The following is a 17,588-nucleotide window of genomic DNA, read 5'->3' on the forward strand; positions in this document are numbered from 1 at the left end:
ACTTACTACTTCTTTCCTAATAGCCCATGTTTGCATTCCCATTACCACAGCACTTAAGCGACCTGTGACCCATCATGGTCCACAAAGCCTATAGTATTTACTACCTGGCCCTGTACAGAAAAGTTTGTGCCAACCCCTGATTCAGGTAAAATATTCTGTATTCCTGACTTTTTAAACTCCTGGTTTTTTAAAATTAGGAATTGGTGTCTCTAATAAATGTGTCAAATCTTATCAAATGCCTTGTGAACATGAATTAAGATGTATTCTGTTTTTTAATTATGAAATATTTCAACCATTCTAGTTACCCAGATTTTTAGAACACGAACACTTTGTGTTTGCTTCAGATCTTTTCAAAAAGACACAAACACTGCAGCTCCCTTTCATTCCTCCTCACTCCCAGCCCCTTCTTTCCTTCCTTATCAGTTACTTTGGAAGTAGTTATCTCTTTTGAATACAACTCTTCTTGTCCATGGTTTTATATTTCTAATGCATATGAATGTATCTATGAATAATCATCTTTTTATATAGCTCTTGTTAAATATTTATGTAATTCTTGTATTATCATCTTAAAATTTACATAAAAGACATCATGTAAAACATATTCTTCTTTAATTCTCCTCAACATGGTGCTTCCAAGATAGATCGTTAACAGGTACTGATCAGGTTTACTTTGACCACTAGACAAAATTCCACCGCACAAATATACTATAATCTTTCCACTATGGAATACAGCTTTACAGTTTTGGCAACTGCAACTGACTTTTTTATGTGACCACTAGTTTCTGTCACCCATCCAACATTTCCCGACGACCAGGATGTGCCGGCCTCTGTAGATGGCTGCAGACCTGACTGAAGCGTTGCTGAGGCGTGTGAATGCTCCCTCTGGCACAGGCATGGCAGTGACGTGTCGGGGGCACAGAGGCCGGAGCACATGTGCCGGGCACCTATTCCGGCCTCGACTGTATGTGTTACATTAACTGATTTCCTCACTTTGAGTCATCCTTGGATTCATGTAAAAATTCTTTGGTGAGGTATGTCATTAGCATCTTTATCAAGGTGTATCTTACATATCATAAAGTTCACCTAAGTGAGCAATTCCATGCTTTTAAACTTACAGGCTTGTGCAACCATCACAATCCAATCGTGCTAAAAGATCCCTTGTGCCCATCTGCAATCTTTCCGTTCCCCTCCCCTAGCCCTAGGCAACCACTAATCTTTGTGTCTAGATCTGCTTTTCTGGACATTTCATACCAATGAGATCACAGACTCTGGACTCCTTTGTACTGGGCTCTTTCATATTGCATATTGTTGAGGTTTATCTACATTTGTAGCATGTATCAGTAGTTCATTCCTTTTTATTGAATAGTATTCAGTTATATACATATACCATATTTCTTTGTTTTTTTTGCTGATGAGCGTTTAGCTTGTGTCCACCTTTTGGTTATTATGAAAAATGCTGTCTATGATCTATGTGTGTAAGTTGGTATGGATGTATTCTTGACTTTCTAAGGTGTACACCCAGAAGTACATAGTCATCCCGTGTGTCCTGTGGTAACTCCATGTTCAATATTTTGAGGAACTGCCAGACTATTTTCCAAGGTGGCTGTACAATTTTATTTTTCTCACGAGTACTTTATGAGGCTCCCAATTTATCCACAACCTTACCAATACGGTATTATCTTTTTAGTTATAGCCATCCTAGTGGGTTTGAAGTTGTATCTCACTGTTTTATTTTGCATTTCCATAATAACTGATGATGCTTAGCACCTTTTCATGTGCTTATTAAGCATTCACGTATTTCCTTTGGTAAAATGGTTATTCCAACCCTTTGCCCATTTAAAATATTTTTCAAAATTTATAGTTTTCCTTATTTTTATTATGGTAAAAAACACATACATTAAATTTACCTCAATGATTTTCAACTGTACAGTTCAGTAGTACCAAATCTATTCACAATGTTGTGCAACAGATCGCCAAAACTTTTTCATTTGGTAAAACCAAAACTTTATACCCACCAAACACAGCACCCCTCCTCCCAGTCCCTGGCACCACATTTTCATTTTCTGTGATTTTGAGTACTTTAGATACTTTATATTAGTGGAATCATACTGTATTTGCCCTTTGTAACTGGCTTATTTCACTAAGCTTAATGTCATCAAGATTCATCCCTATTGTAGCACGTGGCAGGAGTTCCTTTTGAAAGGCTTCATAATACTCAATTGTATGTATGTACTGCATTTTCTTTACCCCTTCATCTGTCAATGGATATCTGAGTTCTTTCCCCCTCCTAGCTACTGTGAATAATGCTGCAATGAACGTGGGTGTGCAAACGTCTTTTTGAGATGCTGCTTTGAATTCTTTTGTATACTCAGTACTGGGATAGCTGGACCATATGATAATTCTGTTTTGAATATCTGAGAAACTTATGAACTGTTTTCTGTCATGGCTGCACTGTTTTAATTCCTACAAACAGTGCACAAGGTTTCTGACTCTCTGGAACTTTGCCAATACTTATTATTTTCTGTTCTTTTAATAATAGTCATCCTAGAGTATAATATATCTCATTGTGGTTTTGATTTGCATTTCTCTTATGATTAGTGACGTTAAGCATTTTTTCATATACTTTTTGGCCATATGTATATCTTTGGAGAATTACCTATTCAAGTTCGTTGCCCATTTTTTAAATGGGTTTGTCTTATTGAGTTGAAGGATATTTTTATATATTCTGCATATAAGTCCTTTATGAGATATATGATTTGCAAAATTTTCTCCAATCTGTGATTTGTCCTTTAATTTTTAAAATGATATCCTTTTAATTACAAAGGTTTTAAATCCTGATGAATTGTATTTTATCCATTTTTTCTTTTGTGGATCATGAGTTTGGTGTTATCTAAGAACTCACTGCCTAATCCTATATCACAAAGATTTTCGCCTATGGTTTTCTCAAGAAGTTTTATATTTAGGTCTACAATTCATTTTTGATTAATTTTTGTATATAAAGTAAGGTAGGGGTCTAAATTCATCATTTTGCTAAGATATCCAGTTGTCTTAGCATCTTTTGTTGAAAAGACTATTTGTCCCCATTGAACTGCCTTGGTACATTTATCAAAAACTAATTAATCATATCTGTGTTTATTTCTGGACATTCAATTACACTCCAGTGATCTGCACGCAGGTCCTTATGTGAGCACCACACTGTCCTGACCGCTCTAGCTCTGTATCAGTTTGGAAATGCAGAAGTGTGAGTCCTCCAACTCTGTGCTTCTTTTTCAAGGTTGTTTCACCTACTTTGGGTCCTTTGCATTTCCAAAACCTGCTGGGAGATTTTGATCAAGACTGTGTTGAACTTATAGATCAGTTTGAGGAAAAAAATGGTATTCCACTAGTTAAACAAAGAAGAAAAAAGTAGCAGTCCTATCATTTTGGTGCTTCATTTATATGACAAAAAGCAACATTTCAGAAAAGATAATGTCCAAACAGAATATAAAATAAACTTATGCAACACTGGGGTTTTGTTTGGGAAAATAAAAAGGGGTCCTTATGTCTTAGAGAGATATACTAAAATATTTATGGACAAAATGGTTTGCTGTCTGGGATTTCCTTCCTAATAATATGGGCTGGGGGAGTTAGACCTAAGCAAGACTGGCCATGTGTCGGTAAGTATTGAAGCTAAGTAATGGGTATGGAAGGGGGGGATTCATGGTATTACCCTTTCTAGTTTGTGTATGTTCGAAAAATTTCATAGTAAAAATGTCAAACAATACATATCAAATTACAGCATTATCCCTGGAATTTATTCCTAAAATTAACATGATAGCCTCATATAATCTATCAATAAGACTTACAGCCCTGGCGGGTGTGGCTCAGTGGACTGAGTGCGGGCCTGCAAACCAAAGGGTCGCCGGTTTGATTCCCAGTCAGGGCACATGCCTGGGTTGCGGGCCACGTCCCCCGTGGCAGACATGTGAGAGGCAACCACACATTGATGTTTCCCTCCCTCTGTTTCTCCCTCCCTTCCCCTCTGTCTAAAAATGAGTAAAGAAAATCTTTAAAAACAAAAAAGACTCACAAACTCACCACCTAGTAATATACTCACCAGTAGTTGCCCCATTCAATCATAGTTCCAGGCTGAAAAGAGATTTGGGTTTTGGTTTGTTAGTTATTTTGTGAAGAGATATAGAGATGTAAAAAGTAACAAATGATAAAACTAAATAAAAAATTAACATTTAATAATGTGAGGTGTAACAAATAAAAATGTACAAAATAATATTATTCACTGCGTTCATACCTATCCCTTGGTGGAAATAATGTTCTAATGTTCTATGGCTTCATATAATAAGACAACATACAGTGTGGGGTAAAAGTAGGTTTACAGTAATGAGTACACGAAACCCAGAGTTTATTTGTGTATTATTACTTTTAAATTATTGTATTATTTTCCATATGAACAACTGTAAACCTACTTTTGCCTTATCTTAAGTCATCCAGTTATTAACGGTGATCACAACCATAGTTAGGCCCATCCTCCAGATGCACTTAATTATTAAACTGCTGGCACCCACTCAGACTTTATTGTGAAATTTTAAAAAATTCAATTTAAGTAAACTTAGTAAGGATATCATTTCATTTTTTCCAGTAGAACAGTGAATGTCGGACCCCAAGATCGACTGACATGTATTCCTTTGAACAAGGTTGCTATCTGCAGCTTTCTTGCTAGTAGTGACTTAGTGGCAAACACCTAGAAAGTCTTACAAAACATTATTTATTCCTTTTCATCTTATTGTGGTGTCCAACTTATTCAACAGTCACATGCTTATTAGTTGTTCTATTTCAATTACAATAAATGCTATATGTTGTACCTAGTCCCGCATTTTAGGTCTTTCCTTTTAAAAACAGAATTGCTACATAGTGCCAAATAATTGGCATAAACATACAATTTTATGTTTAAAATTATAAAGACAAAAGAGCTTAGCAGAAGAGAAGGAATGAGAAATTAAGAAGATTTTTTGGAAAAGGTAATAAGAGAAGGAGTAGACAGGTGAGAAAACCAGCCAATCAAAATATAATGCCAAACACATCACAGAATGTACACTCAGCTGTTTTTGGTCAGCATTAAGGGTACTCATGCTTCTTTGCAGAAGAATGAGGGACAGTTAACTCCTATTTCAGTACTTACTCGAAGTTGGTAAGATCTGAGTTCATATATATTAGGTCCTGACCGTGGAACAGGCTCATTCCAGAAACTGAATTCTAATAGCAGCTGATTCTTCCTAGAGAGAAGCATGTTGCTTCTTGCCTTCCGGAATTCCAAAAATTCCTTTGAGTGAAAAAAAGGTGCTCATGAACTCTTCTACTATTTATTCATAAGCTTACGTTAGTAACAGTTATGTTCCTCCTATAATAGAACACTCTTACAAATATGGTCTCAGTTGTCCCTATTAGTATTCTCTTTCACTACCAAGTGTCCAGGTTCAGGAGACAAGCTGCACGGCCATCCTAGTTATTTAAATGACAACATAAACACATGTAATGGCTTACAGTTTAGGTTCTTCTAATAGTGTCGGACAGCATCATAACAGAGGTGACATGGAGACCACAAAAATATCAAATAACCCAGGAGCACCTGAGATCTTGCTTCCTGGCACGTCATCAGTTTTGCTCAGATAAACTAATAAAAGCTCAAACACAAAGACACAAAAAACTTCAAAGAATCCAAAAGCCATTTTTGTTTGGACTGGGAAGCTATACAAAAGGTTTCCTTTCCTAATAATGTGTAGCTGTTAAAATTCTCTCCACCAACATGAGACTATTAGTGAAGGGAGGGACAGGATAGCAAAGTCAGTTCAAGGTCAAGTATATGTAGTTGGACGTTACCAAAGCAGAGGTGTGTTAGCTAACCTAGGCTGATTCTGTCCACCATGCTGATTTACTGGTTTCAAAGAACCAGCTTATCATTTTCTAAGTACAACTGACTTTCACAGTAAGAACTGTTATTTTAATAGTATTACAATGGGTTACTTTATGTCTGAATACATCTTCAGAGTGTCCAAATAATAAAATTTGTATTACAAAAAGTAGTTTACCAATGGTAAAAAAACTGATGACAGAAGTTATTTAATTCTGTACTGGCATTACTATATTACTAACGTAAACAAGTGAACAGTTTTCAAAATCATTACCTGATTTTCTCTGAGTTTACTCATGACCTCTGTGAGGGCGGGATAGCCTCCTTCATACCTCCAGAGGTGGACTGGAATATATTTTAAAAGATAACATACATTTAGAGTTTCATGATAATCCTGCCTTGGAAATATTCTAGATATGCATAGTATTAACACGGCACAAACCTGTAATGTGCCATGGGTTGGCCTATGAGTTACACTATAAAGTTACAACAATAGATTTAAACAATGAAACAGTAAAATAAAATGTCTGCAGTGAATTACTGGAGAAATGATTTTAACCACAGAACCAGACTGAAACATGGAAAGCTTTGATTATAAAAACAAGCATTAAATTAAATATTATTTAAAGGCTTAAGGAAGAGTGTATTCCAAAGACTTCAGCTTCCTACCAGCTTGATCCTGTTCGCCATACCACGTGTTCCAAGTCCCCACCAAAGTGCAAGGGTAATGTTTATCTTCATGGATCTTCAGCAACACCTCTTGACTTAAAGAGAAGAAATAGTAACATTAATTAAACAACCAACAAAAATTCACCAGGTGTACAACATGTGACCAGTAACAGGAAAAAGGCCATCGACCCCATGTTCTGACAACTGACCTCAGAATATATTTATGATAAAACAACATGCAAAATTAACCTTTTACCTGAATTCTGTTCTACTGGTACCTCACTTATCAGAAGCTTAGGTTTCTGATACCTCCAGATGTATCTAGAACATTGGGAAGCAACTCAAGTATAGTGATAAAAATGATAAAGAGGAGCCAAAGGTCCCAAGATTCCAGGAACTATGAGTCTACTATTTGTCATTCCAGAAAGAACTATTTGAGAATGGTGACATTTATAAAAGCTAAGTTTTGCTAATTTGAAAGATAGGAAGGACAAGGGAAATGGGAATAGAAAAAGAATACTGGAAAAAAATAAGAAAGGGAAGAAAGTAATGTTCGAGATGGGGAGACGACAGAAGTGGCACAATCAGGCAGAGGTAACAGGGGCAGAGAACAGCCGGCCTCAAGTAAGGAGGGAGAAGACAGAGGTAGAACCCAACGCAGCTCCAGTAGTTCCAAAGGGCATCGGTGTGACAGAAGAATCCAATGAAAGACACAATGTAAAGCAATAATTAGGTTCCGCTGAATTCAAGTGAGGGGATTTGAGAGGTACCTCGTAACTCCACGTCAGACACACCACCCGTTCTGTAACCACTGATGGCACAGCAGCAGAGGCAAGGCCCTGACTGACAGGCATGGCACAGTATTAACTGAACAGATACCTCTGCTCAGTATCGAGCTTGATTATATGGAAACCTTCCTACAGCACAGAGTCTAATTTACTGGGAAAGGCAAAGGAAAGAGACCTAACTATGCCATGCCAAGAGAAAAGCTAAAGCCTGTATACTTTTTAAAAAAATATTTATTTATTTTTAGAGAGGGGACAGGAAGGAGAAAGAATGGAAGAGAAACATCAATGTGTGGTTGCCTCTCATGTGTCCCCCACTGGGGACCTGGCCTGCAACCCAGGCATGTGCCCTGAGTGGGAATGGAACCAGCAACCCTTTGCTTCACAGGCCCGCGCTCAATCCACTGAGCTACACCAGCCAGGGCAAGCCTGTATACTTTTTGAATAGAAAAATTATGATGAAATAATGCAATTCAACAACAGACACAAAAAGACATCAAGGTTCAGAAATGGAACCTGTTCAAATTGTTTGCTGACGTGGAGCAACATTAAACCAGCAATCACTACTAGAGGCTGGGGCACGTGGACAGGGTGTGTTTTAACGGTTAACAGAGGAGAAGCCAGAATGGCCTTATGTCTAACTAAAAACCCATAAGAGCAAATGCCATCCTTCAGAAGATACACATGGTGTGGTCTTGCACTGGCTCCTACAGACTTATGTTCAGAACTAAAAGGACATTAATGGAAACTGGGGTGTGGAAAGACCATTAGGGAAAAGAAAGTGGGCCTCCTTTTCTTGCCATATGACATGAGCAAGAAGTAAACAGCCCTGAACTGGAGCCGATGTGGAAGAAGGAAGCCTGTACTAATGACCCAGGTGGGGTCCAGGAAGGGGCCGGGGACTGACAATGGACATAGATTTTCAATACAAAATCATATATATGGGTTTGCAGCCAACCCTTTGTTGAAAGTCCTCAACCTGCTCTTGGAAGCTCTGGCTCTACCTGATTGGAGGTTCTAAGGTAGGCAGTGTCTTCCCAAACGGGTAGGTTGGGAAGAACCTCATTATTGGGGCCCCAACAAACCAGGCAGGAGTTAAGTACTAATATCACTGAAAACTAGGAGTTGTTGAAGTTTCAGAGTAAAGGAAAAAAAAAACAAAAACGTGACGAAGGAGAAAAAACTTGAGCAGATCAACTTGACAAATTTTTGGGACCGCAGGCTGGGGTGGAAGTACAGGTACAGCTACAAGTCCAGAAGGAGTCAGAAAGGTCGCTCCTTGGAAACAGGGCTCAGCGGGCTGGGAAAGGGAGACGGAGAAGGAATCGAGCAAAGAGAACTAAAGTACGTGTCAGACGAAGAATGGAGAGCCTTAGTAACTAATCACGAAGAAGGAAAGGGTTAAATCAAACTGTGGCGAGTGACACACACAGGAACGTTGAAAGCAAGGTAATCCCACCTGTTGAGTCTGAAGGAAGAGCAACACATCCAAACAGGAATATGAACAGATATATCTGAGACAGGAGATGAAATAATAAAAACAGGACAGGATAACCCAAAAAAACATCAGCATAGAGAGATTATTTCATTTTATGAGAAAAGATTTAGAAATAAGTATCTGCTTTATTTTAGGACAATTTTTTAAATGAAGAAAACTGTGCCATGGTAAGAAATTCTATACTAATGTTTTATTTTACAAGCCATGCCCCAAAATAAAACAACAGATTTTTGCTTCTGAAAATTATACTGATTCGGATGGAATCACTTGTTTTATCATGAAAGTAGCAGATATTAAAGGTAAAAAAAATGCATTTTAATTAAAATAGCTCAAAATTGACCATTAAAATACTATTTCTATTAATTTAACTAAGAACTGATATAGGACTTCCAGTCAAGATGACAGTGTAGGGAGACACAGATCACCTCTTCGCATAGCCAAATCAAAATTACAACTAAAATATACAACAACCATCACTCAGAACTGGCAAGAAATTGTGTTGAACAGAAGTCTGACAACTACGGAATTAAAGAAACCACATCCATCCAGGCTGATAGGTGGGGTGTAGACTCGGAATGGGCATGTTCCATATCTACACACGGTGGATAAGATTTGGGAGGGATATCTCAGGAGTGAGGATTCCCACCCCCACACCGGGCTCCCCCAGCCCAGGGTTCTAGTGCCGGGAAGATAAGTCCCCACAACTTCTGGCTGCAACATCCTGTGGGGATTGAGTCTGTGGAAGAAGGTGGTGGAACCCAAGCAGTTCCTTTTAAAGAACTCACACACGGACTCACCTACTCAGACTCACTCCCTCTGAGCTCTGGTACTGGGGTGGCAGCTTGGAAGACACCAGTGGCATAAAGGGAGGAACTGAAGTGTCTGGCATCAATGCGAGCAGAGGCCACTGTCCTTTTTAAACCCTCCCTCAAAAGAGCCCACAAGCTGGTGCCATATCTGAGAATCCATGGACCTGGCTAACACTGTTTGACCAGCCTTGGAGATCCCCAGAGACTCTGCCCCACCCAACTTCTGGGTCCTCCCAAGCTGCTTTTCCATATGAATGGCTGGTCTTTGCTCAAGCTTCACTACTTCCTAAATCCTATCAAACAAGCAACAGGTGACCTCAGTGAATCACAATGACAGCACTAGCAGCAGCCAGTCCAGATTCACAACTTGTCTTCCCCTGGGAATCTCCTAGACCAACACAAGTGGCAGCCATCTCAGACTAATTTATAGCTCAGGGAAGGTGGCCCTGGGCAAAACACAGGTGGGGGCTGACCCTGACCTGCGCCACCTGGGAAACCCCAGAGCCAGTGCACCCAGCTACAGACCCTGTCCGAGCACCACCACCCTGTCCCTATACAGCTGATCCTTCATGGAGGGGAGGTTAGTGGTCACAACCAGTCCTTGCAGCTGACTGGCCTGGGTAAATCCCTCCCACTGATCTGCCAACAGCAATCAAGACTCAACTACAAAAGGAGGGTGTACTCAGCCCACACAAAGGGCACACCTTGAGTACCCAGCTTGGGTAATATGGGAGGCTGTGCCCCAGGACCCTATAGTACACCAAGTTCGTAAGTCCACACTACCAAGACAGGGAGTCAAAGCTGCTCTACCTAATACATAGAAACAAACATAAAAAGACTGCCAAAGTGAGGAGACAAAGAAACATGGCCCAAATGAAACAACAGATCAAAACTCCAGAAAACGAGCTAAATGAAATGGAGATAAGCAATCTATCAGATGCAGAGTTCAAAATACTGGTTATAAGAATGCTCAAGGAACTTAGTGAGGACCTCAACAGCATAAAAAATATCCAGTCAGAAACGAATGATATGCTATTTGAAATAAACAGTTTACAGGGAAACAACAGTAGAATGGATGAAGTTGAGAATCAAATCAATGACTTCGAACGTAAGGAAGAAAAAAACAATCAGAACAACAAGAAGAAAAAAGAATCCAAAAAAATGAGGATAGTATAAGCAGCCTCTGGAGAAACTTCAAAAGGTCCAACATTTGTATCAGAGGGGTACCAGAAGAAGAGAAAGAGCAAGTAATTGGAAATCTATCTGAAAAAATTGGGAAAGAAAACATCCCTAATTTATCAAAGGAAATAGACATGCAAGTCCAGGAAACACAGAGTCCCAAAGAAGATGGATGCTAAGAGGCCCACTCCAAGACACTTAATTAAAATGCCAAAGGTTAAAGAGAGGATCTTAAAAGCAGCAGGAGAAAAGCATTTAATTGCCTACAGGGGAATTCCCATGAGACTGTCAGCTATTTCTCAAAAGAAACTTTGCAGGCTAGAAAGGATTGGCGAGAAATATTCAAAGTCATGAAAAGCAGGGGCCTATAGCCAAGACTGCTCTACCCAGCAAAGCTATTACTTAGAATCAAAGGGCGGATAAAGACCTTCCCAAACAAAAACTAAAGGAGTTCATCATCACCAAACCATTATTATATGAAATGGTAAAGGGGCTTATTTAAGAAAAAGATCAAAACTAGGAACACTACAATGGCAAAAATACGTATCTATCAACAATTGAATCTAAAAAACAAACTATGCAAACAAGAACAGAGACAAAATCATGGATAGGGAGAGAGTTTTGCTGTTTGCTGAATGGGATAAGGTGTAGGGGAATGGGTGAAGAGGTGAGGTGGGTAAGGAGTACAAATAGGTAGTTACAGAACAGCCATGGGGATGTAAAGCACAGTATAGGAAATGAAGTAGCCAAAGAACTTATATGCATGACCATGGACATGAACAATGGTGTGGACATTGCCTGAGGGAGTGGGGGGTGCCGGGTGGAGGGGGGTAAAGGGAGGAAAAATCAGGACAACTGCAATAGCACAATCAACAAATTAAATTAAAAAAGGAACTGATGTAATTTTCTCTTTAGTCTAAAAGTTTACAAATTCTCTAAGAGCATACAGAGCTCAAATCATGAGAATCTGCTATAATTCTAGAAAATGGAAGATTTCGGAAGAAATGGCAGCTACATTCAAATACACACAGGACTTCCATGTGGCAGTTTCACTTAGAAGTAAAACTGGAAAGAATGGAGGTCATAAGGATGTGAGTTCTAATTCCTAACAGTCATAGCTGTCCAGAGATGGTGGATGGATGAGTGTATTTAAGCATGGGCAGTCAGGAAGGTTTGCAGAGGAACTCAAGCACTGGATGAGCTGATGGACTATACAGCTTTGCAAACCTTAAGAGACTGGTAACATTCTAAGGTTTGATAGCTTATCTGATAATCTACTGTATGAGTGACTAAAATCAAAATCCCCCCGGTAAATCTCATACACAGCTCAACTTAATGGCCTCTGAACGTTTAGTTTTAAGAAAATGGAACAAAGATTTCACTCTGCTATTAAGTGTTAGCTGAACCAAGAAGTTATTAAAATCATTTTTCCCCAAGTAAAGGATAGTTTGGTATACACACCAAATTTTGTTGTATGCGTCTAGGCATTCCGGTTTAACATTGTGAACTGAAACAAAAGAAAATTCAACGATGAACTTATGAACAAAGGGAAAAAAAGTCAACTAGGAAGATAGCAGACCCGTCACTCACACTGTAATTTGTATAGACTGCTTGTTTCCTTTTTGGCTAGGAGATTAGAGTGAGCATCTTTTCTTGGATCAACTTTCCGGACAAATAAGGATTTCAACCAGCTGTCTTCTCGAAGTCTGTTACTGGAAGATGTCAACCTCCTATGGAGTAACAAACAAAAAATTTGCGTCTTATTAGAAGCACAAAAATGTCAGTGTCTTTAGGTCGTGTCATCTAATACACTGTTTTCATAAATTCATCATCCATTCAGCAAACGTGCCTTGGGCACCTGCTCTATGCGCTTTACCAGAACTCGGCCTACCACCAAAGGTCTGCTTTCCATCATGTGCACTCTGAACAGCAGGAATAAAGTGTAAAGAAGTAACTTGTGGCTCTCCTAACAGAGCTCTCATGTTTATCTGTTATTTCCACTATGTATTTTTCCCTCCTGCAAAGCAATTTTTGATCTAGAAAAAATAAACATGAAAACCTAGAACAGCCAAATTCACAGAGAAAAAGTAAGGTGGCTGTCATGGGCTGAGGGGAGAATGGGTAGAGAATTCCAGTTTGGGAGGGTAAAAAGTTCTGGAGATGGCTGTACAATAATGTGAATGCATAATGCCACTGCTGAACTGTACGTTTAAAAATGATCAAAACTGCAAATTTTATGTTACCTATATTTTCCAAGAATTAAAAAAATGTGAAAAGAAATATACAGGGCAAAGAATTATTTCATTTTTAATTTTTATTTTTAATCCTCACCTGAGGACATTTTTTAAAAAGATTTTGCTCTTTTAGAAAGAGCGGATAGGAGGGAGAAAGAGAGGGAGAGAAATATCCATGTGTGGTTGCCTTTCACTTGCCCCCTCCTGGGGACCTGGCCCACAACCCAGGCATGTGCCCTGACTGGGAATCAAACCAGTGACCCTTTGATTCACAGGCCTGCACTCCATCCATTAAGTCACATCAGTCAGGGCTCGAGGACACTTTTTTCATTGCTTCTTAAGAGATACAGGGAGAGAAACATTGATGTGAAAGAGAAGCACTGATCGTTTGCACCCCGTATGCACCTGGACTAGGGACCACAAGTGCCCGGAACCAGAGATCGAAGCTGCAGCCTAGGTGTGTCCCAACAGGGAAGCAAACCCACAGCCTTTTGGCTATGGGGTAACACTCCAACCAAGCCACGATGCCAGGGCGAATTCTTTATTTAAAAAATTTTATTTAACCCCCTCGATTAGTCTTAGAATCAAGATTCACTGTCACAAAAACCTAAAAATATAAACTTCATTAATACATAATTTGCTAATTTTCATCTTATAACAATTTCTACTATACATGCTGCCAGAAAGTGGGCATAAGTTTGAGTGAAATAATAAACTATACTTTAACCATAAAATTTTTTTCTTCTTAATCAGACTTATTGGGGTAACACTGGTTGATGAAATTAAATAATTTCCAGGTGTCCAAGATTATAATTCTACGTCTGCATACTCTATTGTGTGCTCACTGCCTGAAGACTAGTTTCTTCCTGTTACCATGTATTTGACCCCCTTTCCTCTCTTCACCCTGCCTCCCATCCCGCTTCCCCTCTGGTCACCACCGTTCATTTTGTTGTCTGTGCCTGTGAGTTTTATTTATTTATGGAGAGAGAGAGAGAGAGAATCACCAATGTGAGAGAAGCACATCAACTGGTTGTCTCCTGTATGTGCCTCGACAGGGGACTGAACCTACCACTTAGGTGTGTGTCCTGACCAGGAATTGAACTAGCAACCTTTTCTGTGTACTGTACAATGCTCCGACTAACTGAGCCACCAGGCCAGGGCTGTGAGTTTATTTTTAGGTGCATGTACTTCCATAGCTTGCGAGTGGAATTACCAATCTATGTAACCTGCCTAGAGGGCAGTGTGACACTATCTATATCAAAATTAAACCCTAAACCTTCGGCCCAAATAATTGCACTTGCAGCTATGTTTAGACAAGTGTACAGAGTCAAGTGCACAAAAACATTCATTACTGCCTTGTTTCCGGTTTGTTCCTGGGACAGGAAATTTGGATGCCCATTAATGGGACTGGTCAAATGAATTAGGGAATATCCAAAATCAGAACAGACTGTAATCATTAAAAAGAATGATAGATCTACATGCATACATTTGAGAGAAATTACGTGAAAAAAGCAGGCACAGAACACTACCATAAATATACAGTACAAAGTGAACTGCTAATAGTGATGATGGCCACCCTTTCCTTTTTTTGATTAAGAGTATCTTTTAATTTAAAACTAACTCATAAGATATTATCACAAACAGCTAGAAACCAGATAACAACACCTTTGAATGATGTAAGATTACAAATACACAAACATAAAACACATAAATATAAAATTAACAATATTTTCTATAAATTATCAAGAAATATAAAAGTACCTTTTCAAATCCTTTAAAAATTACATAGCTGCAAGCGTATAGTAAACAAGCAAAATAAGCCAATACCAGTCATGCAATTTTTCTTATAAGTGCAAAGGAGAAAAATACATACTCTTACAATTCTTCTATTTTGCTTTTATCATGTTAAAATTTGATAGAATTAAGAAAGTGTTAATGGTGGTATCTCTGAGAGAGGGACAGTTAAAAAATTAAGTTTTTAGAACTATTTTTTTCAATATAACAAACTTCTAAAATTAAAAAAAAAAAAAAATAGCCCTGACCGGTGTGGCTCAGTTGGTTGGGTGTCAGTCCTTAAAGCAAAAGGTCGCCAGTGTGATCCCAGGTTGGGGCTGCCTGGGCTGCGATTCAGTCCCTAGTCAGGCACGCGCAGGAGGCGACTGATCAGTGTTTCTCTGCCACATCAATGCCTCTTTCCCTCTCTTTCTTTCTTCCCTCCCCTCTCTAAAAACAAATTTTAAGATGTTAAATAAATAATATATAAAAACTATTAGCCCTTTACCCCAAACAGAAACATACAGTATTTGTTTCTGTTTTCAATTCACTGATTGATTATATAAATAAACTCATTCTGAAGAAGGCAATCCTTCAAATGAATTATGTTAAAATTCATTTCAATAAAAATAAAAACATTTTGTCAATTTGTTTTAAACATAACACATTTTAGGATATTTGCATTATATTATAAAGCAATATGGCAAGTATACAAAATTAATGATTTACAAAGTATAAAGTTTTACGATTTATTAATGTGACTGTGTACAATTCTTGCTTTTTCTTTAACTTAGATTTTAAGTTCACTAAACAGAAATTGTGCTTAATTTTTCTTGGTTAAATGCATTGTAAGAACCTAGGAATAACAATTATGAACAATTAAGAAAGAGATTTCATAGAAGTTTCTAAAAATATCAGCAGTAGGAAATTTCATTTGAAACATAAAATACTCATCACAGCAACCACTAACAGATTTTAGTGTATCCTTCCAGAAATGTATATACAATACACATGGTGACATTTAATTTCTATGGCATTTAATATATATTTTAAAAATCCTCACCTGAGGACATGCTTATTGATTTTAGAGAGGGTGGGGGAGAGAAATGTTGACCAGCTGCCTCTCCCATGTGCCCCAACTTGGGACCCAACCCACAAGGTGGGTATGTGTCCTGACCGGGAATTGAACCCATGACCTTTCAGTTCATGGGACGATGCTCCAACCAACAGAGCCACATTGACCAGGGCAGCATTTAATACTTTATAAAATAAAAGGGAATAAACAATTATTGGCAGACTAAATCTGGAACAGAAAAAATCCCAAAGTAATTTATCTCCTCCTTCTCCTCAGAACTTAGGGGGATTAAAAGTTAGTAAGTACATATTTCCTGTTAGGTACTGGACTAGGTAGTTTGTCTGTCATCTCATTTAGTTCTTAGTCCTCAGAACAATCTAGCAAAGTATGTATTAACGAACCTTAAAGATGGGCTCAGCTAGGTTAAATGACCTGAGCTAAAAGTGGCAAAATAAAAGTATAAACTTAGATCTATGAAGTTCAAAATATTTTTACTATTAAGGAATACCTCCCAAACACAAATGTCCCCAACTGAGCATTTGCTTCAGATTTTAATATTACCAAAGGAATATATTTTAGAACGAGTAAAATGAGGTCAGATATATGTAAATGTTTTGTAAACTAAAGGTAAGTCTGAGAAATAATCACTATCACAGGACACACACAAGAACCTGAGTATTGTTTGCTCGTAAACTTGGGTAGCAACTGTCTGGACAAATGAAAAATAGGCTGGCCCAGCATTATCCCCATCTGGCTATGAAACCCTGAAATCTTTCGAGTGCCAGGTGACCAAACGTGCCGAATGTGCCTGGGTCACCCAGCTGTCCAAACTGAATCATGGAAAGGGGTAGAAGCAGTGGTGCCAATAGCTGTCAGGGTGGCAAGATCCGGGCTCAGCTGGGGTTAATGACAGTGACAAACATCACCATCAGTTGTCTTTATAAGATCATTTATATGCTGTGCTGCACTTTACAGAGGGTAGGGTGGGGAGCAGCACATTCTAAAAAGGTCTATGGCCATAGCACTCTGTATCCATCCAATCTTGTCTGATCTCAGAAGCTAAGCAAGGTTGGGACTGGTTAGTACTTGGATGAGAGCACTAGACTTTAAATAGAACAAGCCTCATGTGCCAGGTTCTGTGGATATAAAGATGAACCAGTTGCCCAGCCTGTTCAGTCTCATGGGAAAAACCGATCAGTCAACAGCCAGAGTGATCACGGACAGATACTGTAGACTTTTACACACCCACACACATGTGCGCACACACACACATACATGGAATGAAACACTAGCTTGGCCAGTGAGGAGCGAGAGGGACTCCATCCAAGTGGAGACATTCTGGCTCTGTCTTGGAAAACAAGACAGGTGATAATTCCAAAAGGAACAACATGTCCAGGGGCACGGACTCATGCAACTGTATGGCATGTGTTTGGAACAGCAGAGTTCGGTAAGGCAGAACAGGGTACAGGAGGGTGGCAACTGAGATAAGGGGAGGGCAAGGAGGCAAGGTGGTTAGGCTCTTGTGCACCACGCGTGTCCGTCAGCTGAATGCTACCCTGTACATGGTGCAATGCTAGCAAGTCTTCAAAACAAATTCTAGGTGTAAAAAGCAGCCTGGGTGGCATTATGGCAGATGAACTAGAGCAATAAGGCAGGGAGCA

The 17,588-nt window shown here is 38.9% G+C and overlaps 1 protein-coding gene across 1 annotated transcript in view; it reads right to left on the reverse strand.

The window, feature by feature from the left end:
• Positions 1-17,588, reverse strand: part of NIPSNAP2 (nipsnap homolog 2) — a 35,386-nt gene that overhangs the window by 14,551 nt on the left and 3,247 nt on the right. The window contains exons 2-7 of the mRNA XM_037153097.2: positions 12,436-12,575; positions 12,307-12,352; positions 6,575-6,669; positions 6,180-6,250; positions 5,177-5,317; positions 4,097-4,128 (exon numbers count right to left, since the gene is read on the reverse strand). Of these exons, the coding sequence (XP_037008992.1) occupies positions 4,097-4,128; positions 5,177-5,317; positions 6,180-6,250; positions 6,575-6,669; positions 12,307-12,352; positions 12,436-12,575 (525 nt within the window). The remainder of the gene's footprint in view (positions 1-4,096; positions 4,129-5,176; positions 5,318-6,179; positions 6,251-6,574; positions 6,670-12,306; positions 12,353-12,435; positions 12,576-17,588) is intronic.

This window comes from Artibeus jamaicensis, unplaced genomic scaffold, assembly GCF_021234435.1.
Source record: "Artibeus jamaicensis isolate MK-2021 breed Jamaican fruit bat unplaced genomic scaffold, CSHL_Jam_final contig_729, whole genome shotgun sequence".
In the NCBI taxonomy this organism is placed as follows: Eukaryota; Metazoa; Chordata; class Mammalia; order Chiroptera; family Phyllostomidae; genus Artibeus; species Artibeus jamaicensis.